Below are 24,302 nucleotides of genomic sequence, written 5' to 3'. Positions count from 1 at the left end.
GAGTATGTAATGTAAATTTAATTTGCAGGATTTATATGTGGTTTTTTTTCCCCTGGAGCAATTCTCAACTTACATTCTGCAAATCGGAGAGACCAAGGAAAATCATCAAAACAATTAAAAAACGAAAATTAGACTATTTTGGACATGTGATGCGACACCCCAGAAAAATACAGCATATTCCATTTAATCCTGCAGGGAAAGATGGAAGGCAAACAAGGTCCAGGCAGAAGAAGAACATCGTGACTTCAAAATCTAAGGGAGTGATTTGGACAAAATTCAGCAGCACTTTTTCGTGCAGCTGCTGATAAAAACAGGATCGCCAACGTCCGATAATGGATATGGAAGAAGAAGAAGAACAACAACAACAACAACAACAAGGAAGAAGAAGAAGAAGAAGAAGAAGAAGAAGAAGAAGAAGAAGAAGAAGAAGAAGAAGAAGAAGAAGAAGAAGAAGAAGAAGAAGAAGAAGAAGAAGAAGAAGAAGAAGAAGAAGAAGAAGAAGATTTTCCAAAGCACCTGAAGGCAGGACAAGAAGCAACGGGTGGAAACTAATCAAGGAGAGAAGCAACCTAGAACTAAGGAGAAACTTCCTGACAGTGAGAACAATTAATCAGTGGAACAGCTTGCCTCCAGAAGCAGTAAATGCTCCAACACTGGAAGTTTTTAAGAAGAGACTGGACAGCCATTTGTCCGAAATGGTGTAGGGTTTCCTGCCCGAGCAGGGGGTTGGACTAGATGACCTCCAAGGTCCCTTCCAACTTTACTACTATTATTATTATTATTATTATTATTATTATTATTATAAGAAGAAGAAGAATAAGAAGAGAAGGAGGAGAGAAAGAAGATGAAGAAGGAAAAGAAGATGAGGAAGGAAAAGATGAAGAAGAAAAGAAGAAGAAGAAGAAGAAGAAGAAGAAGAAGAAGAAGAAGAAGAAGAAGAAGAAGAAGAAGAAGAAGAAGAAGAAGAAGAAGTCGGAGAGACAGAACCAAGAGTAGTTGGGGGGGGGGGAAGAAAGGAAGGAAAAAAGCGTCCCCTTTCTCTTCTGCCATTAATAAACCAGCATTTGTATCGTTACCAATTAAGTCCTACTTACTTTCTCCTTTCCTCTCTCCATCTAGCAATTTCATCCGGGGTATCTAATTTGATCCGCTTGGCACCGGGAGAGTGCATCTGAGGAGAAAGACACAAAAACATCTCAAAGCGATAGGGAAGGTGCAGCTCTTTAAAATTATTTGTTTAAAAAAAAAAAAAACCTGGTTAAAATAAGATTGGAGAAAACCACCACGATGGCTCCTGTTTTTGCTAGATTTCTCTTGCAGACAGTAACGGAAGGCAGTGCAATCTCTTATGAAGCCTTTCTGAAGCTAAATAGGTATAACTCTTCGGAGGGAATGGTATAGGATTTCCTGCCTGACCAGGGGGTTGGACTAGATGACCTCCAAGGTCCCTTCCAACTTTATTATTATTATGATTATGGATCATCGCAGTCAGCCAGATGTTCAGACTGGATTTGGCATTTTGTCTACCTATCGAGTCCTTACCCAGGACCTGGGATAGGCAGATGTGGATGTTTGATGGTATTACAGGTATCGTCGCAGGATGGAAGCAGTTCCTAGTAAGGCCGCCTTTTGCAATTGACTAATAGCGAATTTGTCAATGCCAATGGTGTTCAAGTGGTGCTCCATTGCACCCAATTGCACCCAAGGAGCCTATCACTATTGGTACTACCCTTGCTTGCTTTTGCCACAGTCTTTCTATTTCTATTTGTAGGTCTTTGTATTTTGTGATCTTCTCCAGTTCTTTCTCTTCTATTCTGCTGTCTCCAGGCACTGCCACGTCCACTATCCAGACTTTTTTGTCTTTCTTATCAACAATTGTTAAGTCTGGGGTGTTATGTTGTTGTTGTTGTTGTTTATTATTATCATTATTATTATTATTATTATTATTATTATTATTATTATTATTATTATTATATCTCTGAATTGCTTCTACAGATTCCTTCCTTCCTTTTTCCAAGATTCAAGGCAATTTTCATTGGTGCATTACTGAAGGATTTTTTAAAGCAGTATCAAAACATGCCCAAAGCTCATTGCTCAACCTTCAAAACAGCTCCATAAAGGTGTTCTGCTGTTTATTCACTGTAACTATTCGACAAACACTTGCAGATATGTTGGGCAAATTCCAAAACAAAAACAAAAAAACAAGATGTATAAGATAGGAAAACTCACAAGAAAAATTCTTAGAAAAGAGCTATCAATCTGAACCAGGCAAATACGTACATTTTTCCAATGGATCTGAACCAGTTTCTCATGTGCTCTAAAGTTGCAGCCATCTTCCGTACACTGAAAGAATAAAGACATTAAAATCAGTTTAGCAAGCTAAAAAAGTGGCAGTACATATTGAAATTACCATTTGATTCCTTCCTTTTCCCCCTCTCCCTTTACTTCTGCATCCTCCTCACTACTCATTCTCCTCTTGTTTCAAAATGCATTTATGCTCTAATTCCAGGGAAGTTTGCCGCTTAATTCTAGCTTAACTGAGCAATCTGTGATCATCATTATTCCGAATCTTGACATGAAAGACTGAAATAAATTTTAATTTTCAAACTGCATAGGCGTGGGTCACTTCACTAATCTCTGCTATCTACAGCTGGAATTCTGCAGAATATAGTTGCAACTCTACAGAAAATAAGTCTAGCTGGGACACCAAATGTCCTTTCTGGAAAAGGGGCTTCTCTTCCAACTGGATGGAAAATTATCACCCAAGGTGGGCCAAACCAAAATCTTGCTTTCCGGTGCTTGTGTGTGAAACAGGCTTCTGTTTCAAGCTTCCACACCAGCTTTGAAAGGTTAGACTTTGTGATTATTCCACTCAATCATTTGTTCCATTTGTGCAATAGCTGCCCACAGCCATTATAACACACCTGCTTGTGCTGAGAGATGTGTTCCTCATATTTCTCCTTGTTTTTAAAGCCACGATCGCAGGTATCACAATAATGGGTAAACACCGGCTCCTTTCTCTTCTTGTTCTATAAAAAAGAAAGAAAAGAGGTATTCATGATGAGTTGTGGGAGTGGCCCTGTTCCAAGGGGTTTACAACGAGTGCAAAACAATTACATGCCCCTCCCAAAGGATGTCTGAACAAATGTTATCAACCTTTAAATATAACCTTACGAAGGTGCCATTCGGTCATTACGACCAACCATGGTTTATTCCAAGAATGAGTAATTTCAGGACCTGTGAAAAGGATCAGAGCAAACCTTTGCAAGAATAGGTGGACAAGACGAGACCAGGATCACTCTGCTAACATGTCTTCAGCAAGATGATAAGCGTCTAGAATATTTTATTTATTTGTTTGTATCCTGCCTTTATTATCTTTACAAATAACTCAAGGTGACAAATATATTCAATATACCTTCTCCTTCCTCTTTTCCCCACAACAATAACCCTGTGAGGTGGGTTGGGATGAGAGGGAGGGACTGATCCAAAGTCACCCAGCGGGCTTTCATGGCTAAAGTGGGACTAGAACTCTTGGTCTCCCACTTTCTACTCTGGCGCCTTAACCACTAGTCCAGGGGTAGGTAACCTTGGCTCTTTTATGACTCGTGGACTTCAACTCCCAGAATTCCTCAGCCAGCATGGGGGAACTATGGCCCCCTCGTGACTGCTGGACTTCAACTCCCAGAATTCCTGAGCCAGCATGGGGGAAACTTTGGCCCCTGCATGACTGGTGGACTTCAACTCCCAGAATTCCTGAGCCAGCATGAGGGAACTGTGGCCCCCTCATGACTCGTGGACTTCAACTCCCAGAATTCCTGAGCCAGCATGGGGGAAATATGGCCCCCTCGTGACTGCTGGACTTCAACTCCCAGAATTCCTGAGCCAGCATGGGGGAAACTTTAGCCCCTGCATGACTGGTGGACTTCAACTTCCAGAATTCCTGAGCCAGCATGAGGGAACTGTGGCCCCCTCATGACTCGTGGACTTCAACTCCCAGAATTCCTGAGCCAGCATGGCTCAGCTTGGAAACCTTTCCCTTTCCCCTCAGCATGGCTGGCTCAGGAATTCTGGGAGTTGAAGTCCAGGAGTCATAAAAGAGCCAAGGTTGCCCACCCCTGCCATTGACCAAAATGACTCTCATCTTTGCTTCCTTTCCTGCTTTGCTTGTTAAAATAACAAAAGTGCCCCCAATCTGAACCGTTTTAGCGAAACAAAACAACTTCAAATCATGGCCTGTGGAATTACTTCGTTTTAAAGAATCCATTGTTAAAATCAGGCACGCTTTAGCATTTGGACAAAGTGCTTATCTGCAGTTAATCAAAGCAGAAAGAGAAACTTCAGTCTTATTGCAGCCATCCTTGAAGGAAAGCGAAGGGTGTGTTATGAGTGCCATTTGTTCCTTTTGTGACGAATAGGTGACTTATCCAAACAACCAAACACAACAACAAATAGTTCAGTCCCAGATGTACAAACAGAATGAGGTTCATTTATACTTCGGGGATTATCCACGCCTATCTCTGTAGCCAGGAGGAAGAATAAAGGTGATTTCACTTTAATAAACTCTTGGTGTTACCTGTGCACCAAGAATCACAATGGAAAAGGAATTCGCTACTGGGTCGTTCGCAGGAGTCAGCTGTCTTTCTCCGTGACATTTAATACTTGGCACTTCTCCGCTAATATTTGTGGTTTTAAAAGTGAATCTTGAATATTCTTCTCCATTGCACTGGTGGATTAATTCATCAATTAATCCAATTAATTGATGAATTAAAACCTTTTTTACATCAATTAGGAGCCCAATAAGCTGGAAGCTGCCCAGAGTCATTTGATACAAGATGGGCAGCAAATGAATTCGATAAATAAATAAATAAAATACCAACTCCAGTGAATTCCTAGATCAGGGGGTCTTCAAACGTGGCCCTTTGATGACTTGTGGACTTCAACTCCCGGAATTCTTCAGCCAGGCATGTGTGCCTGGCTGAGGAATTCTGGGAGTTGAAGTCCACAAGTCATGAAAGGGCCAAGTTTGAAGACCCTGCCCTAGATTCTGACTGATTTCCTCTTGGGAGAGAAATCTATTTCATCCAGGTCCTGTACTTTTTGTGCAATTAGAATTAAATTAGGCTACTGAATCACCATTACTATTGCATGATTTTTATTCTTCCGGAGTAGCAGGGAAAGGAGCCCGGCAGTTACAAAGGGAGAAGTCGAGTTCTCGTTTTCATAACAAAAGAGCATTTACCGCACACGGTATGTTCCTATGTCCACAATGCTAACAACTATAAAAGTGGGATAAATATGTAAGGATAGTAAGAATACGAAAGAGCTCAACAGTAATAGCACTTAAGACATATACCGGTTCGCAGTGCTTTACAGCCCTCTCTAAGCGGTGTACATAGTCAGCACATTGCCCCCAACAATCTGGGTTCCCATTTTAGCGATCTTGCAAAGATGGGAGGCCAAGTCAGCCTTGAGCTGGTCAGGATCGAACTGCTGGCAGTCAGCAGAATTAGCCTGCAATGCTGCATTCTAACCACTGCACCAATCCAGCTCTTTCTGTCTACTGCGTGCTTATGAAAACGTCTCTGTCCCTTTTGTTGAAATCAGAAATACAAACAAAAGTGGCACCCTACAATTTACTCCTAATTTGCAATACCTTCTGTTTCTGCTTCCTGCCTTGACACGCTTCAGCTTGTAGCAGTCCAGTTGGTTTCACCTGCCAGTCTTCACCAAAATGATGATGCCTGCCTTCAATCAGAATCCAGAATTAAGCGTTACAAAATAAATAAACGGAAATAAAATAGAAATCTAAATGCAGCTCTATTCAGGAAAGGAAAGCACCGTGAACCCCCAGCATAAACCCAATCTTCTCATAAAGGATGTATTGAAAATTGTTTGCTGCTCATCTGGCTGCCAAGGGACTCTGAGCAGCTTACAACAATGAAAGCAATAAAAAACACATATTTAACTATACACACACACAAATATAACCACATTAAATCACAGTAAAAATACAGGGTATAACTAAAAGATGGGGAGCAGAATGTAGAAGAGGAGATGAGAGTTTGCTATTGGTGTGTGGGTATATATGGTGTGTGAGGGGGGGTGTACACACACACAAACCACATTAAATACAGTAAAAATACAGGGTATAACTGAAAGATGGGGAGCAGAATGTAGAGGAGATGGGAATTTGCTATTGGTGTGTGGGTATATATGGTGTGTGTGGTGTGTACACATGCACACACACATTAAATACAATAAAAATACAGGCTATAACTAAAAGATGAGGAGCAGAACGTAGAGCAGATGGGAATTTGCTATTGGTGTGTGGGTATATATGATGTGTGTGTGGGGGGGTGTACACACACACCACACACACAAAACCACATTAAAAATACAGGATATAACTAAAAGATGGGGAGCAGAATGTAGAGGAGATGGGAATTTGCTATTGGTGTGTGGGTATATATGGTGTGTGTGTGGGGGGGTGTACACACACACGCACACACAACCACATAAATACAGTAAAAATACAGGCTATATAACTAAAAGATGGGGAGCAGAATGTAGAGATGGGAATTTGCTATTGGTGTGTGAGTAAAATCACAGTAAAAATGCAGGCTATAACTAAAAGATATATCTATCTATCTATCTATCTATCTATATCTATATATCTATCTATCTTACCTGTTGGGTGAAGCACCCGGTCTACCAAATATAAATCAGTCTGTCCCTTTAACACTTTGTCAGCCACAAAATTTTGAAGATTATATATATATATATATATATATATATATATATATGTATGTATGTATGTATGCATGTATGTATATATATACACACATATATGTACACATACATATTATATACATATACATATATACATACACACACACACACACACAATCACAGTACAATCCCAGGGAGGGAGCAGAATATCTAGAGAGGGGAGATGGGATAAAAAAAGCCCATCAACAACAACAATTATAACTATTGCTACAGTTATTAATAGCAAGACTCTGTGTGTGGATGCAGGCTCCCTTTGGGCGGCTTCCCCTAATTTCCCTCCGCTGCAACAACAACAACCCTGCGAGGTAGGCCGGCCTAGCTGAGCGGCCAGCGGCTCTCCCGAGGCTGGAACCGACCTGGGCGTGGGGGCGGAGGCGGCGGCGGCGAGGCCCAGTGCCAGGGCCCGGGCGGTCCCGGCATCCAGTGCCCGGCAGCGCCCCAGGCTGGAAAGGGAGGCGGCGGCGGCGGCGGCGGAGCGGGCGGAGGATACCAGAGATCCATCGCTCGGCTGGGCCGCACGTGCGACGCTCCGGCGCGCGCGTCGCCCCGGCGAGGGCGTCACTTCCGGCGCTCCAATCGCGACATTCCCCGGAAAGCGCCGGAAGTCGCCTCTACACAGGCCGGAAGGGCGCGCGGGGAGCGTACTGCGCAGGCGCGGCAGGGCGCTCGTTAGCATCATGGCGTCCCGAGATCTTATCGGGCCGGCGTTGCCCCCGAATTTAGCCGTTGCCACCGGCGCCGCGGTCGACTCCGGGTCGGGTAAGAAGAAGGAGGAGTCCCCCGCTCCGGAGGGAGAAGGAGCCCGGCTGAGCTAATCTGGGAGGGAAGGGGGCGGAGGGTAAAGGGAAATAAACGCCCTCCTTGGGCAGCTCGTGGCTCCCCTTGGCTGGTGCCAACAATACGAGCCAGGCCAGCTGGCCTTAGTAGCTTATGAGAGGCTTGGGTTGCTTTAGATGTAATTCAAGGCAAGCACATCTAATGGTCCCTTTGCTTCTTTTCCCCACCACAACAACCCAGTGAGGTGGGACGCACTAAGAGAGAGGGTCAGGCTCAAAGTCACCCAGCTGGCTTTCATGGCTAAGGCGGGACTAGAACTCACAGTCTCCTGGTGATTGGCCCAAAGACACCCAGCTGCTTTTCATGCCTAAGGCGGGACTAGAACTCACAATCTCCTGGTGATTGGCCCAAAGTCACCCAGCTGGCTTTCATGGCTAAGGCGGGACTAGAACTCACAGTCTCCTGGTGATTGGCCCAAAGTCACCCAACTGGCTTTCATGCCTGTGAGATGTAAAAACCCCAAATTTTGATACTCACAATACGAAGACAAGTCTGGTTAACAAAACAAAGGTTTATTGGAGAATAACAGAAACAGAATAAAAGAGAAAAGAGAAAGAATAGAAGAGAGGAGCGTTTGCGAACACGGCCTCCTGGATCCTTCCCTATGGATTGGATTCCAGGAGCACACTGACCTGGTTTCAAGATCTGCATTTTATAACCCCTACAATGCATGTCACATCTAAACAGCTCTTTCGTCTTTATGGATGTACTCTGAAGTTGTACTTTGTTAACCTGACCTCTTCCGTCCATCTGCTGTTATCTTGTTTATTTGTAATTCTCACTTTGGGTCAAAATCCCCCTCTTTGATAGTGATTTCTACTCAAAATGTAAGTTCCTGTGTCTGGAGGAATTTTAGGCAGTAAACATTGAATAAACCTTCTCACACATTTGGCAGTGTATTGCTACATTTGTGTTACAGTGTTACATCTGTACTAAAGAGACAGTTTCATATATTGGCATTACATTTCTACAATTATTTTTCTACAATTTTATAAAAGAATAACTTTTATTTCCTTCATGCCTAAGGCGGGACTAGAACTCCCTGTCTCCTGGTGATTGGTCCAAAGTCACCCAGCTGGCTTTCATGGCTAAGGCGGGACTAGAACTCCCTGTCTCCTGGTGATTGGTCCAAAGTCACCCAGCTGGCTTTCATGGTTAAGGCGGGACTAGAACTCACAGTCTCCTGATGATTGACCCAAAGTCACCCAGCTGGCTTTGATGGCCCAGGCGGGACTAGAACTCCCAGTCTCCTGGTTTTAAGGCCTAACATTTTCACCACTACACCCAAGTGGCCGGGTGGGAGATTATCAGGAAATCCAGGCTACTCTGAAAAAAAAAAAAGGGGGGGGGGAAATAGTGTCAAGTCTCTTCTGTTAAAGTCTTCTCCTTTCCTCCTCCTCACAACAACCCTGTGAGGTAGGCTAGGCTTAGAGAGGGGGATCCCCAAAGCCAGTCAGCTGGTTTGTATACCTAAGAGGGGATTAGAACAAACTGCCTCCTAGTTTGTAGGTCAGCACCCTAATCGTTATACCAAATAGGCACTCAACTCAGTTTTGAGGGATCAGGTACAAAACTAACACTTTTGATATCTGGGAAAAAATATTTTTTTATTAGAACTTTGGAAACAATCAAAGGCAAGAAATAACTAAATGCAACTGCAGTGTAATTTCACTTTCTCAACACAATGTCCTAGAAACAAATAGCAGACAACAAATATGTGTCGAGTGCAAATTTGACTTTTTTTTTAACCCCATATCTTTAGCTGCATTTGATTAATTATTAATTTTTAGGAGTCTATGTCAATCTATTGTACCAAAAAAAAGCAACCCCCCCCCAAATTATGGTACCTTAAATTGTACTTTAACAAATCGGTTAGCCAAAGATAAGAGTAGATTATAGATCAGTGCTGACTTAAAACAGAGTACCTAATCTTATTCTTATTTCCTAAAAAAACAAATAGTTGAATAAGTTAATTCAAAAACAAAGAAAGCAATATTCACGTGAAATATATTGTGATACAAAAATGTTTAGTTGCAGGACCGGCACTGCCTCCTGACTACGAGGAAAACTCTAAATACTTTGATAATGGGGAGAAATATGTCTCTGCTCAGATGCCCAAAGAAGCAGATTTGGATTCTGAAGAGGATAAAGATTCAAGTCCAGTTCCAAGGTTAGTTAATCGGCTTGAAAGTAGGAATTGTTTTAAGGGGCAGTTGATGTCAGGATGTGAGTGATAGCTAGGTTTTGTGTTCTATTGCTCCTGATGCCAATATGCCTTGGGGCAGGAGTAGGCCACCTTGGCTCTTTTATGACTGGTGGACTTCAACTCCCAGAATTCCTGAGCCAGCCATGCTGAGAGGAAAGGGAGAGGTTTCCAAGCTGAGCCAGGCTGGCTAAGGAATTCTGGGAGTTGAAGTCCACGAGTCATAAAAGAGCCAAGGTTGCCTACCCCTGCCTTAGGGGGACCCACTAACACTTATAAACTTTGCACAATTATGGCACCTGTTCCCACATGCAGCCTCTTCTTTATTGGCCTGTCTCTTTCTCAAACAGAAACATGAAAATTAGGGTGCTTTCGTTTGTTTTTTTCTTCCAGCAAGGGCATGAAATCTGTTGGGAGAAGAAAAACACTCCCACAAACACATCTACCTGACACATAACATCTGGCGACCGATGTTAAAGTTGGGAAAGCAATCGGATGGAATGTGAAGTAGATGCTTCTGGATTATTGTGCAGAATGAGCCAAATACAAACTGCCAGTGAGCATGTTGTAAATAATGTGCCGAGGTGGCGCAGCAATTAGAGTGCAGTACTGCAGGCCACTTTAGCTGACTGTGTTCAGCAGGTCAGCAGTTCAAATCTCACCGGCTCAAGGTTGACTCAGCCTTCCATCCTTCTGGGGTAGGTAAAATGAGGACCCAGATTGTTGGGGGCAATGTAAATATATATATTATATATGTTTTCTGAGGTTTTCGCAGGTGTTTGTATGTAGGTCTTTGGTTGTTCGGGTTTTCTCCCGCGTAAAATTGCAAGTGTCTTGGCGACGTTTCGACGAAGTCCCATTCGTCATCTTCAGGCTGGTGTTTTCAGCTTCATGCTTCGAATGGGACTTCGTCGAAACGTCGCCAAGACACTTGCAATTTTACGCGGGAGAAAACCCGAACAACCAAAGACCTACATATATATATATATATATATATACACATACACATACATACATACATACATACATACATACATACATACATACATTGCTCACTGGTGTACACCGCTTAGAGAGTGCTTGCACTTAAAGCAGTATATAAGTCAAATAAATAAATAAATGTTCTCACAGCAAGGAGGCAGAACTTTCAGAACAGGAGCTTGTCTCAGTTGACGACTCCAAACAGGCTTCTCTCAAAGATTCTTCCTGAACAGAGAGACATGACATCTTCCCAGGCATACAAATATATAAAAAAAGGCATCCAGGACAATAATTATCTGATGCTATCCATCCCAAGGGATATGGATCAACTCTAGCCAGAGTGTAATGATGCAAGCATGAATAAGGAATAGATACACGACGGTGATTAAATGACAGGAGCTGGAATCATTTAGACTTATAAGAAATGTTGCTTGCCCTTCATATTTTTTTTTTTACCAAGTGACTCGTGCCTGTAACGCTGCTGTATGCTTAACCATAAAAGGCCTAAATGAACAAGCTTGGATCAGGGCTTTTATTGCTCAGAATCCCTCCCTACTGAATGTTCAGTGGCCAGCAAGTAATTTTATCCCACTTGGGAATAGAACTGATATAATAATAATAATAATAATAATAATAATAATAATAATAATAATAGTAGTAGTAGTAGTAGTAGTAGTAGTAGTAGTAGTAGTAGTAATAATAATAATAATAATAATAATAATAATAATAATAATAATAATAATATAAAATAAAGTTGGAAGGGACCTTGGAGGTCATTGAGTCCAACCCCCTGCTCAGGCAGGAAATCCTACACCATTTCGGACAAATGGCTGTCCAGTCTCTTCTTAAAAACATCCAGTGTTGGAGCATTCACCACTTCTGGAGGCAGGTTGTTCCACTGGTTAATTGTTCTAACTGTCAGGAAGTTTATCATCAGTTCTAGGTTGCTTCTCTCCTTGATGAGTTTCCACCTGTTGTTTCTTGTCCTGCCTTCAGGGGCTCTGAGAAGAGCTTGACTCCCTCTTCTTTGGGGCAGCCCCTGAGATACTGGAGCTGAGCTGGCGCAGCAGTTAGAGTGCAGTACTGCAGGCCACTTTAGCTGACTGTGTTCAGCAGGTCAGCGGTTCAAATCTCACCGGCTCAAGGTTGACTCAGCCTTCCATCCTTCCGGGGTAGGTAAAATGAGGACCCAGATTGTTGGGGGCAATGTAAATATATATATACATTGCTTACTGGTGTACACCGCTTAGAGAGTGCTTGCACTTAAAGCGGTATATAAGTCTCATAAATAAATAAATAAATAAATAAATAAATAAATAAACACTGCTATCTTGTCCCCCCTCGTCCTTCTCTTCCTTAAACTAGACATTCCCAATTCCAGCAACCGTTCCTTATAAAAAAAAATTAAAAAATTGTACAAAGCACAAGCTGTTATCGTAGACAAAGACGGTTGAATTCACACAGGCTTTTGGTAGAGCAGGTTCACGAAAAGAATTGGGAGGAGAGGCGAGACTGTTTTCTCTTTCTATAACTTCCCGCTCAAAGTTTCTTCTTCAGGATTCTGACTCAACCTGCTATGACTGAAGTTCCCCTAGCCCCAAACCAGGATGCCTTTGGTTGTTCTCCCAACCTTTGCCCAGCTCGGCCCTCCTGGTTTTGCCAAACGGCTGCACCTCAACTTTCCCTTCAGTTCCTCTCTCAGCTGTTCATTTGACCGTTAGCACAACCTGAAGGTACTTTCCTTGAAGACGCCCTGCGTAAAAAGTTCCGGCTGTTGGATTTTTGTCTGAGAGGTAAGCAAGCTGCTGTTTGTATTTCAACCATTTTATCAGAGAGACGAAGCAACGAATCAAAACAGGAAGAAGAAATCTTCCAACATTCTTCAAAGAATTCAGCCAGCCTCCAAGAAAGAGGATGATACAGCCAAAGAAAACTTCAAACATGAACTTCCCCTTCTCCCATTTATGACTCCAAGAAAGCCAGCCTCCCCTTCTTCCCCCCACCTGAAGACAAGGAGTAAGCAGAATATTAGGCTTGTAAGTTAAAAAGGACATTAAAAACATATATATGTAAAAAGGAAAAAGAAATTTAAAACTAAGAAATATATATATATATATATATATATATATATATATATATATATATATATATATAAAAATTATAAAAAGGTAACATGATATTTTTTTATATCCAATTTAAATTGTATAAATTCTATCCATTTATCCCAAACAGCAAGAAATTTCTCTTGCGTTTGATCCTTTAAAAAAGCCGAAATCTTTGCCATTTCCGCCAGATAAGACACTTTGGAAAACCATTCCTGCAGTGTAGGCAAGGATTCCTTCTTCCAATATTGTCCTACTAACAGCCTTGCGGCTGTGATCAAATTTAACATCAATATAGCCTCCTTTGTATCACAATCAATAGTTATACCCAACAAAAATAGCTGCAGAGTAAAAAAAAAAAAAAAAAATTTACTCGGTAGCCATTCTTTATATGCTGCTGCATAGGGGAATGTTATTAAAATCTAATTCTATTCTTGAGACCTATTATAGGTCCAGCTTTACCACCAGGCTTTAAGAAATCGTCAGAAGAGGCTGAAGAAAAACGATCTTACCAAAGCCAGGTATGTGTGTGTGTGTGAGTGGAGCAAAGCATTTTGACTCACATTCCTTTATGTGATACTGTTGCTAGCTTTGAAAGAACTTGGGGTGAATAATCAAGTGATGGCTTCAGGTGTAATTAGCAGTTCATCAAATGGTGTGTGTTCTCAGTTCACTGTTCTATTCCATGGACGTTAAAATATGCAGGAGATACCTACAGTAGTGGCCAAAATTGTGGAAACCTTTTGGGAAAAGTGTTATGTTTGAGGTTGGGTGGCTAATAACACCACTTTCTTTTGGAGTAGTACCATAAAATTATGTATCAGTGGAAAGATAATTTAATCAAGAATGTAATGCAGCGAGGAAGGTGTAGGGAGGAAGTAGGATGGTAAGAGGAGAAGGGGAGGAGAGAAAAAGGAGGGAAGTAGGGAAGGTACTAGAGAGGGTGGACGCAGCCTGGCGGGAATGGGTAAGCGGCACCAATGGTTATGAATTTATCTTATCTTGTAAATTGTATTTTGTATATTGAATAAATGGAAAATAAAATTTTTTTATTAAAAAAAAAGAATGTAATGCAGCAAAGTTTGTTCAATTTTCTGTATTGTAGTCTATGAAAAGTGATAGCCAAATAACCAGAAAAAGGAAGCAAAACTTGCTCAGGTTGATCTCAATTAGCTTTCCTTCACTTGATTGTAACCAATGAGCATGAGTGTTTAGAGAGCCAATCTGGTGTCATCTTGTTTTGGCCATGAGCCAATCAGATCACAGTAGGATCCAGTTTTTGGTGTCACGTATTGAAGCTGAGAGGAGGACATTGGTCAGTGTGTTATGGGATCGCTATCAAATTGATTGGGTTTTCTTGTGTTCTTTCACTGAGTGAGCTTGTAAAACATAATAAAATTAAAGTCACGGTGCAAAGAGTTGACCGGTCGCCCAGAAAGTGACGTAAAATAGTGTTATTACGTGAACCAGGCTACAGTTATAAAAAAATAAGAAGAAAAAATGGGTGGAAACTTAGCCAACGGTGGCATTTCCACTGTACACTTTTCCCAAAAGGTTTCCACAATTTTGGCCACTGCTGTACGTATGTGAAGAACATCTCTACAGCCATTCATGTCTTATGATAGGAATAGAAAGGCTGAAAAAAAAAATCAGAAATGTGAGGCAAACTTTGATAAAGCGTGACCTTCGTTTGAAGAAAGGCAGTTCTGATTATACCTGCCTATCTTCTCTTAGCTCTTTCTGTGACTCCCAAACATCCTTTCTTTCCCTTTTGTGACCTGTCAATCTCTCAGGGCCAAGAGACTCATGCTGTGGCATTGAAAATCTTTCTCTTCTGGCTGGCCATCTAATGGAATGAACTAGCTTCTAATGCAGCGGTTCTCAACCTGTGGGTCGGGACCCCATTTGGGGTCGAACGACCATTTCACGGGGGTCGCCAAACAACGCAGTCCGCCATTGTTTCCCCCTTTTCCTTAGCTGTGCTACTCCCTTTTATTCTATTGGCTTTTGAAAGCCAATAGAATAGACTCTCTTGAATAGAGTCTAATTCTATTGGCTTTCAAAAGCAATAGGAATTGTCCAGGCTGTCTCTGCCCTGCTGAGCCTGCCAAAAGTCCCATTCTGCAAACGGTGCTGCACCAGTTGAGTAGTCCTCGACTTACGGCCGGTTGAGTAGTCCCCGACTTACGACCGGTTGAGTAGTCCCCGACTTACGACCGGTTGAGTAGTCCTCGACTTACGACCGGTTGGGGGTCGCGGCATTAAAAAGGTTGAGAACCACTGGTCTAAACTCAAGCGCCATCTACTTATTTTTTTTTGAGAGACAATTAACCCAAGGTTTAATTAATCTATCGTGATGACTGCTTGTGATTACATTGCTTTGAGAGTCACAACTGTCTACGTTCACCCTTTTGGATGCTAAACTCCAAACAGTTGTATCATCAGACACCTGCTGAGGTTTCTTGTCTCCAGAAGAGCTATTGGGGTGGGAAGGTGGCCAGCGACAGACTCCGTTAAGAGAACAATCCAGAAGAAACTATAAAGTATTAGAACAGTGGTTCTCAACCTTTTTAATGCCACGACCCCCAACCGGTCGTAAGTCGAGGACTACTCAACCGGTCGTAAGTCGAGGACCACTCAACTGGTGCAGCACCGTTTGCAGAATGGGACTTTTGGCGGGCTCAGCAGGGCAGAGACAGCCTGGACAATTCCTATTGGCTTTGGAAAGCCAATACAGTTAGACTCTATTCAAGAGAGTCTGTTCTATTGGCTTTCAAAAGCCAATAGAATAAAAGGGAGTAGCACAGCTAAGGAAAAGGGGGGGGGGAAATGGCAGACTGCGTTGTTTGGCGACCCCCGTGAAATGGTCGTTCGACCCCAAATGGGGTCCCGACCCACAGGTTGAGAATCACTGGTTTAGACCTTGGCAATATCCGTGGAAGAGGATGATTTTAAGCAAGGACACAAGGACAGTTTGTACCTTATGAACGAAGGCGAATAGACGTGTCCCAGGATAATATTGCAGCATCCAATCTGGGTCGGTCACCCGGATCAGAGGTTACTCTTCTGAGGTTTCTGTTTTGTCCCAGCCTACGTGAGTCCTTGTTAGGCTCACAAGGAGAAACCCCTCTTCCAAACCAGCCGGCTGGAACCGCAAGGAAAAACCAACCCCTTTTATTATTCACAGACCTGAGTCCATGTCCAAGGCAAAGAAACACAGTTCACAAAAACTCGATCATCGACACAAACGGTTGCCTTTGGCAACCAGCACCTCCCACACCTTCCCTTTTATAATTCAGCCAAGGCGTGGCTTCCTAATGCCTTCTCCTTTGCCTTTGGAGCCGTGCCATTGCATCCCTCTGTCCTATTCACTTCTCTTGCCTGCACATTCGTGCCTCCGGGATTTGTCCCAGCTGTTCTTCATCACTGTCTAACTCAGACTCGCTTCGCTTGCCTGCGCATTCATGCATCCGGGATTTGTCCCAGCTGTTCTTCATCACTGTCCAACTCAGACTCCCAGCACAGCTGTGTCTCAGCCTGAGCGCGAGTAGAGGGGCCAGGCTCCTCGTCTGACTGTAAGTCTTGGAGCTTCCTCTGACTTTGATGTCACTCCAGGCCCCTCCTCCTCCTCTGATTCCTCAGACTCAGCTGCCAGGTCCACTGGCTGGCGAGGAATCACAACAGTTTTGGACCTGTGCTGGAGCCCATCCTCAAGAACCTCTCTCTCAATGGAATGTGTGTTTGAACCTTACGTATCTTACAACAAGAGCTAGTTTCTCCATTTGAAACGACCCTCTGTTTTTTGCAAATGCAAACCATAAAACCACATGTAGGAGTGCTATATGTTTTTACCTGCTAAGAAATGGCAAGAACATCTTCTCCTGCAGTAGTCTGGTAAGGACTGTGATGCGTGTGACGCTTTAGAGCCAAAGGGCTGCATAAACGTTTGGTATTATTTTTTTTTTTAAGTCTCCATTTTGTCTTTATTCTGTGTGGTGCTAAAGGCAAGCGATAGCAGCGAGGAAGAGGAAGATACATTTGGCCCTCTGCCGGCCATGGGATCAGTGGAATCCAATCCAGGTGCTGAGATCGAGGATCGGGCTCGGAGAATGAAAGAGAGGCTTCTGGGACACGATGATGTGAGTTTGCTCCCTCATCCACGTTGCTTTTTCTCAAGCAGCAGCAGCGTTTGAGAAACGAAGGCATTCGCCGGTCGGTCCTTGACGGAAGCTTCCCAATTTTTTTCCCTGTTAAAGGATGGGTCCAAAGAAACCAAGAGAGAGTCTTGGATGATCGATCTTCCTCCGGAACTCAAAGCTTTTGGCCTCGGGCCACGAACGTTCAAAAGGCGAGCCAACTATGATTCCGGAGACCGATCCATTTGGACAGATACTCCGGCCGACAGAGAAAAGAAAGCTAAGGTAAGACCTGCAGAGTGCCCTGGGCTTTTGTCAGTGAAAATATCCTTCGCTCCTATTTGTGGGTTGGCAGAGCCACTTATTTATCCAGCCGTAAGGTCAAAAGAAAAGTTTGAAAAGTTTAAGATGCACGCTAGTGGCATGGCTTTGAACTTCTCAGACTTTTCTTTGGATTGTAATTTCTTACTCAACAGAAATGCTTTTATGACCCTCCGTCTTCCTGATTCTTAAACAGTTCCCAAGCAAGAAAACCAATCAAATGCAACATTAGTAAATCTAAGCCAAATAAATGAAGATCCATAAACAAATAATAATAATGAGCTGGAAGGGACCTTGGAGGTCATCTAGTCCAACCCTCTGCTCAGGCAGGAAACCCTATACCATTTCGGACCAATGGCTGTCCAGTCTCTTCTTAAAAACTTCCAGTGTTGGAGCATTCACCGCTTCTGGAGGCAGGTTGTTCCGCTGGTTAATTGTTCTCACTGTCAGGAAGTTTCTCCTTAGTTCTAGGTTGCTTCTCTCCTTGGTTAGTTTCCATCCAATGTCACCCATTCCAAGTACCATCAACACTATCTCTCTGTCATCAAACACTCTTCGAAATAGCCTCCGAAACTTTCTGAAGATTAAGGGGGAAGGCACAGACCTGGTCAAGGTAAACATATATAGGTTTCATCCCCACCGTGAACAAACTCTCCCTTCAAAGATAACCTCTATTGTGGGGTTCAGGGCATCTATTACAGCAGTGCTTGCCAACCGTGGCCACTTGGAGATCTGTGGACTTCAACTCTCAGAATTCCCCAGCCTTCATGTTGGGGGTGGGATTCTGGGAGATGAAGCCCCAAAAGTAATATATGTATGTATGTATGTATATAGGTCGGTTGGTCTTTGGTTATTCGGGTTTTCTCCTGCGTAAAATTGGAAGTGTCTTGGCGACGTTTCGACGAAGTCCCATTCGTCATCTTCAGGCTGGTGTTTTCGGCTTCGTACTTCTAGAAGCACGAAGCTGAAAACACCAGCCTGAAGATGACGAATGGGACTTCGTCGAAACGTCGCCAAGACACTTCCAATTTTACACGGGAGAAAACCCGAATAACCAAAGACCTACATACAAACACCCGCGAAAACCTCAGAATATATGTATGTATGTATGTATGTATGTATGTATGCATGCAGGGGAAACGAAGGTCTGGGGACTTGACAAGAAGAAGCCATTATCCGCTAACTCTTTCCTTGCATCCAGAAGGCTGTAGCATGTCTGCTTTTACAGAAGTGGTCAAATGCTTTGAGCGTTGCTTTTCTCAGACACTTTCTTTTCTTTCTTTTTTTTTAATTTTTTATTTTCAATTTTACATTACATCATAAAAAATACTTCAGATAAAGAGTAAAATAAATTTATACACATAACTTTCGGTATTGCTCACCCATTTCCCCGCAAACCGCATCCACCCTCTAACCTCTTCTCTAACTTCCCTCTTTCCCTCTTCTTCCTCACTCCCCCCTCTCCTCAACCTTCCTACTTACTTCTCCCCTTCCTCCTATCTTCTCACTCCGGATGCAGTCCAGGAGAAATGCCCAGAGCAATTCCTCTCTCCAAAATAAAACATAATATTATAAACAATGAAACTATTTCTACTTATCTGAGCTACTTAACCTTCTTCAACCCATCCCCCCCACCCCGCTGCCCCCCACTTCCCAGAGCCAAGTACAGGGTTATACAAACCTATTAAACATAATCTATTTAAGTTTACTAATTATACAATCTCAGATACTTTCAAACGGCTTTCGTGGGAGATGAATGTGGCCAGGCAGGTGCGCAGTCCACAAACTTGAACCCAGCCCTGGACTCATTTTCAACATTGCCTCGTTTCTTTATCCACTTAAGAGCTAGTGACTTTAAAAAAAAAAAAAAACTTATGCCAATAGTCCTCGGCTTACAGCCACAATGGAGCCCAAAATTTCCGTTGCTAAGCGAGGCCGTTCTTAAGTGAATTTTGCTCCATTTTACGACCTTTCTTTCTGAAGACGGTTGTGTGAATCGGGCTTGCCCCGTTGAGATTGCTCGTCTGAAGGTCGCAAAAGGAGAACATGTGACCGCCGTAAGTACATGCCAGTTGCCTGAGTTTTTAATCAGGTGACCCTGGGGAAGCTTCAGCGGTCGCAGGTGTGAAAAACAGTCACAATTCCCCCTTTTCATTGCTGCTGTGACTACGAACAGTCACTCAGCCAACAGTTGTGAGGACTATTTATAGAGCGAAACTCATTTAGCTCGGTTCAACAAAGCAGAAATCTGACCGTGGGGTGAAAGAACTTCAGGGCTAGGGGGGGAAAAAGCGGGAAAGAGCAGTATATGAAATTCTGGACAATTACAAGGCCAGTATGTCAACACTGCAAATATTGTATATTCTTGCTTTTGACAATATGCAGAACTGTCTGGTATTTATGGGGGTTAATACAGAGCAGAAGGGGGGTGGGGGTAAAGCCCAGGAAAGAAAGAGGAAGAAAACCTTTGACCTTCACACTAATTGAGTAATGTGAGATATGATGGCTAATTTAGGGAGGGAACATGCTGATAATTTAACTGCTCAGAGGAAGAGAACTTGGATCCTAGCATCCCTCCCTTGTGCCTGTGCCGACATCTTGTAACAATAAAAGACTTTTAGGAAAATAAATGCCTGGAAGTTCTTTGGAATGTTGCGTTAGCCGGAACCACAACACAGTATTTGAATGCTAGAAGGAAATAGATTTGGGCTGAATGGGGCCATGCAAAGCTTCGCTTCGGAAATCGGGGTCCAGTTCAATCCCAATTTCTCCGTTGAATAAACCCACTGAATTGAAGCTCCGGCTTGGATTAGATGTGTCCGCGTTGATCAGATGGCTGTTTTTCCCTGACCCGTGCAGCAAAACCTGGATCCTGTCAGTGCGACTCTTCACATTAATTGAAAGGTCAAAACTGAATTGTCTTACCAATTAAACCTCCTTTGAGAGGCCAGCAGAAATCCTGCTTAAGGATTCCGTTTGCATCGGAGCAGCTCGGCACGGCTGTATAAAGAAACATTGCCCCCCTCCACACACACACAATGCAAGTTACAAGACCTCATTAGCCTTCAGCAAGCAAAGACTCTCGTTCCCTGTGGAGTGAAGAGAGAGAAATGGACATTTTAAAGCATGCCTCCCACCCTGCTTCTGAGGGTTGATCCGGGACAGGTCAAGAAAGCCGAAGTATCTCAGCTGGAACCTTTTGAGTCAGCCCTATTTCTATGCTCTCAGATAAAAATCTCAGCACAGAATAAATAAAAATTTCTTTGTCCTGACTAAAACAATGTGTACCTAGGCTGGGCAGTCACGATTTTTCTACCACGAGGAGCAAAATCACCCTTAGATCTTATTATCTGGGTGCCTAAAAAAAGACCTGAATTAACCAAGATTCTCTTTTGACTTATGCATTTCTGTGTGCACCTGCTAACCCTTCTTTTGTTGTTGTTTTTTCTGCTCTTTCAGGAACAACAGCAGGAAGCAAAAAAGCCCGTCTCTAAGGACAGCGGAGAAAGTTGTTTCTCCGAGAGAGACAGACGGCTGGCTGAGCAGTTATCCTCATACAATGTAGGTGTCCATTAATCTGGTGATGCTGGTTTCTGTGTTTGTCTTTTCAGAAAACTCTTGTTGGTTTCAGAAACACCAAGGCTGAACGATCATTTCTTTTTCTGTGTTCCTATGGAAACATATTCATACAAGGCAGTCTAGCAAATGATTACCGAGACACAAGCCACGACCCTAGAACAGTGGTTCTCAACCTTTTTAATGCCGCGAACCCCAACCAGTCGTAAGTCGAGGACTACTAAACTGGTCGTAAGTCGAGGACTACTCCACTGGTGTAGCACTGTTTGCAGAAGGGGACTTTTGGCAGGCTCAGCAGGGCAGAGACAGACTGGACAATTCCTACTGGCTTTTGAAAGCCAATAGAATAAGACTCTATTCAAGAGAGTCTCTTCTATTGGCTTTCAAAAGCCAATAGAATAAAAGGGAGTAGCACAGCTAAGGAAAAGGGGGGAAAAATGGCGGACTGCGTTGTTTGGCGACCCCCCGTGAAATGGTCGTTCGACCCCAAATGGGGTCCCAACCCACAGGTTGAGAACCACTGCCCTAGAAGTACAAACACGACTTTTACTTTACGAGGAGAATTGACAGTATCTTGGTTTGTTTTGGGGGGTGAGCATTCTCCTCCAAGATGGCAGCTCCGGAGCTGAATTTTTAGCCAGGGCTGTGCTGGCGGGGGGGGGGGGTCTGAGAGCTGAAATCCGCATATTTGGAAGATGCTCGCTTTTGGGGGGGAAGTTAGTTCAGGATGTTCCTTAAATATAATGGGAACACTTGCCAACAGGAAAGGAAGTTTCATTTGATGAGCTGGCCACTTGAGTGGTCAATGCATTGGACTTTGTCTTCAGTCACAACTCTAAAGAAACTTCTTTTGGAAACTTCACAAGACATTTATGAGCTGTCGTGGAAAAACCCAGTGAAAAAGACAAGAGACAGCAACACAACATAATAATTCTTACTTTAAGATTCAGAGGTTTATTTTGCTAATGATTTGCAACATAGCAAGCATAATAACCCAACATCACTTACATTAATAACCCATTGCAATGAGGACCATATGGCGTAGCAGAATCCAAAAGGACAGTTATAGGCCAATGGCAAATCAATCAGGTCCAGTCTCAACCTTTTATACCCTTTCTGCTTGCTGTTCTTTGACCATCATTTAAAAAATTGATTATTTCAATATGGGATTCCCAGCAAATTGTCTTGAGATCTTATAGAAGCACAGAGAAGAGGTATAATAAGTGGTTTTATCTGCTCTTGGGGCTTATTTTCCCCTTGTCACAGATATATATGTAATTTAAAGTCGATCAGATAAAAATAAAGAGCTCTGGGATGTAAGATAAAAGGCTTTTTTATTAATTGCTGAGCTTTCGTTAACCTGTTAACATCATCAGAGCAAAGGGCTAAATGAGAAGGGGGAGTATGTGCATAAATTTACATAACAGTTGAAAAAAAAAGGTTGCAGTGAGGCATGTGCACATAACGTGCTTAAGAAGCTCTTAAAGGCATAGAGCAGTCAGTCTCAAGACTATTTTAAAATATATGCCTTTAAGAGCTTCTTAAGCACGTTATGTGCACATGCCTCACTGCAACCTTTTTTTTTTCAACTGTTATGTAAATTTATGTACATACTCCCCCTTCTCATTTAGCCCTTTGCTCTGATGATGTTAACAGGTTGTTAACGAAAGCTCAGCAATTAATAAAAAAAAGCCTTTTATCTTACATCCCAGAGCTCTTTATTTTTATCTGATTGACTTTAAATGTCCATTCCTGGGATTCCAATATTCAAAATTATTAAAGACATAAATATGTAAGCAACTTTATTTTCTTTTGAGGCTAGTCTTAATTTCGTTCACTTTTCCTCAGGTGAGGAGCAAAGGTAACGTCACTGAGTTCAAAGGACTTTTAAGAATATTGGATTTACAGCTTTCTGTCCCGCTGCATCTGTCGTCCAGTTTTCTAATTCTTGTATCGTTTCCCCCTTTATTGGCAAATGTTTTTAAATTCCAGGACACTGAGCGATCTGAATCTCTGCTGGACATCCACCGGAAGAAGCTGAAGAGTAAAACTGCTGGGGAGAAGAACAAACCCCAGGAGAGAAGACCCTTTGACCGTGATCACGACCTCCAAGTCCATCAGATTGACGAAGCCCGAAAGAAAGCCATCATAAAACAGTCCAGAGACTTGAACACCAGGTTTTCCCACGGCAAATGCAATACATTTTTATAATCGGATGCCTACCGAAATAGCAAGCGTGCTCAATAAAAACATTTTCTGTGTCCACACAACACGCACGTGAAAAATAATGTTCCTTTAAACGGGAGCCAAATTGTTGCACGGATGACAGAATTTTGGTTGCATGAGTCCAGCTGTTGAGGGCAGGGGAGAACCTAGCAGTAGAATTTGCCCCCCAAAGGACTTCTGCACAAACAGAGAAATAATAATTGCCATACTTCTGGTGATTTTCACGGCATAGTTTCCTTCCCCAAGAATGGCGAAAGGCTGAGTGGTCACCCTTTCCTGGGGAGATTTCTTTTACATTTTTCTGAAAACGAAGAAGCCCATTTGAAATATTTAAGTTTCAAATAACCCATAGGTGTGTGCATTTCTTCAGCTTGGATCATTTTGGGATTTCAAATATCAGAATGCTAGGCGTGTAACTTGGCCTTTAGAGTCGAGGAGGGGAGAGAGAGAAAATCGGATGGCTGCTGCAAACAGCTTGGGATCCGATCGTAATTATCACCGCCGGAAAGATGATTTAACTTTACCCGTGCATTTGACGCGGCGATGAATAAAGCATAACCATCTCCATTAAAATTGTCCCAAACCGTCTTTTTTTCCTGCCCCATTCTCTCTCTGCTGCTTTTTCCAAATTGATGGACAGGAGCCGTCGATAAACTGAATTGCGATTCATTAAAAAAGGTTTCGGCTCCTAAGATTCCTCTGAAATCTCTGGTGGAATAGATTTATTATTTAATTTATTTCTAAAAGCATACCCTGTTGCAGATCGTCTTGAAGCAGCTTACAATGAAAACTGCACCGGCATCCGTAATAAATAATATATTAAATGAAGTAAAACATTAAACCCCAAGCATAATTAATTAAAAAGGGGAACAGACGGAATGGGCAGGTATTCCTCCCATATCCTTAGCAGGAAGTCCTAGGTGAAAAGAGAGAATGGATGAAGTAGCAAAAATTGATCCATCGGCTTTGATGATAGTAGCCAAATAGCCGGGGACTAGGAAAAGTAGACACAATATACGTGGATTTTAACCCCTGGAACTTAGTCCTGTATCGGCTGTTATCTTGGCTGAACCGTCCTGCCAAATCTGTGTATGGCTTCATGCTTGTCTACAATAAAGATCTCAAGTCTTG

General features: G+C 42.7%; 2 protein-coding genes across 3 annotated transcripts in view; one reads left to right on the top strand and one right to left on the bottom strand.

Annotated features, from left to right (window-relative positions):
* NUFIP1 (nuclear FMR1 interacting protein 1) overlaps nt 1–7,483 on the bottom strand; it is a 16,702-nt gene extending 9,219 nt beyond the window's left edge. The window contains exons 1-5 of one of the 2 annotated variants that reach the window (XM_039366705.1): nt 7,146–7,483; nt 5,654–5,741; nt 2,925–3,029; nt 2,281–2,343; nt 1,095–1,171 (exon numbers count right to left, since the gene is read on the bottom strand). In XM_039366705.1, coding sequence (XP_039222639.1) covers nt 1,095–1,171; nt 2,281–2,343; nt 2,925–3,029; nt 5,654–5,741; nt 7,146–7,468 — 656 coding nt within the window. In that variant the 5' untranslated portion in view covers nt 7,469–7,483. Of the gene's footprint in view, nt 1–1,094; nt 1,172–2,280; nt 2,344–2,924; nt 3,030–5,653; nt 5,746–7,145 lie in introns of both variants that reach the window. The other variant, XM_039366706.1, reaches the window with a different exon arrangement.
* Nucleotides 7,415–24,302, top strand: GPALPP1 (GPALPP motifs containing 1). Its single transcript, XM_039366707.1, has 7 exons — nt 7,415–7,548; nt 9,658–9,796; nt 13,352–13,433; nt 16,917–17,051; nt 17,169–17,333; nt 20,829–20,930; nt 22,938–24,302. Exons 1-7 carry the CDS (start codon nt 7,467–7,469, stop codon nt 23,154–23,156), a joined length of 924 nt encoding a protein of 307 aa, XP_039222641.1. The 5' UTR covers nt 7,415–7,466; the 3' UTR covers nt 23,157–24,302.

This window comes from Crotalus tigris, unplaced genomic scaffold (assembly GCF_016545835.1).
Source record: "Crotalus tigris isolate CLP2741 ecotype Arizona unplaced genomic scaffold, ASM1654583v1 scf7180000020351.1464749751:1500972, whole genome shotgun sequence".
Lineage (NCBI taxonomy): Eukaryota > Metazoa > Chordata > Lepidosauria > Squamata > Viperidae > Crotalus > Crotalus tigris.
Note: the sequence above shows the minus strand (reverse complement) of the source record. Positions and strands in the feature narration are given on the sequence as shown.

Coding starts and splice junctions, on each gene's coding strand:
- GPALPP1 (XM_039366707.1), top strand. CDS start 7,467: ATGGCGTCCCGAGATCTTATCGGGCCGGCGTTGCCCCCGAATTTAGCC. Junction 13,434..16,916: donor AACGATCTTACCAAAGCCAG/GTATGTGTGTGT, acceptor GTGGTGCTAAAG/GCAAGCGATAGCAGCGAGGA. Junction 17,334..20,828: donor ACAGAGAAAAGAAAGCTAAG/GTAAGACCTGCA, acceptor CTGCTCTTTCAG/GAACAACAGCAGGAAGCAAA.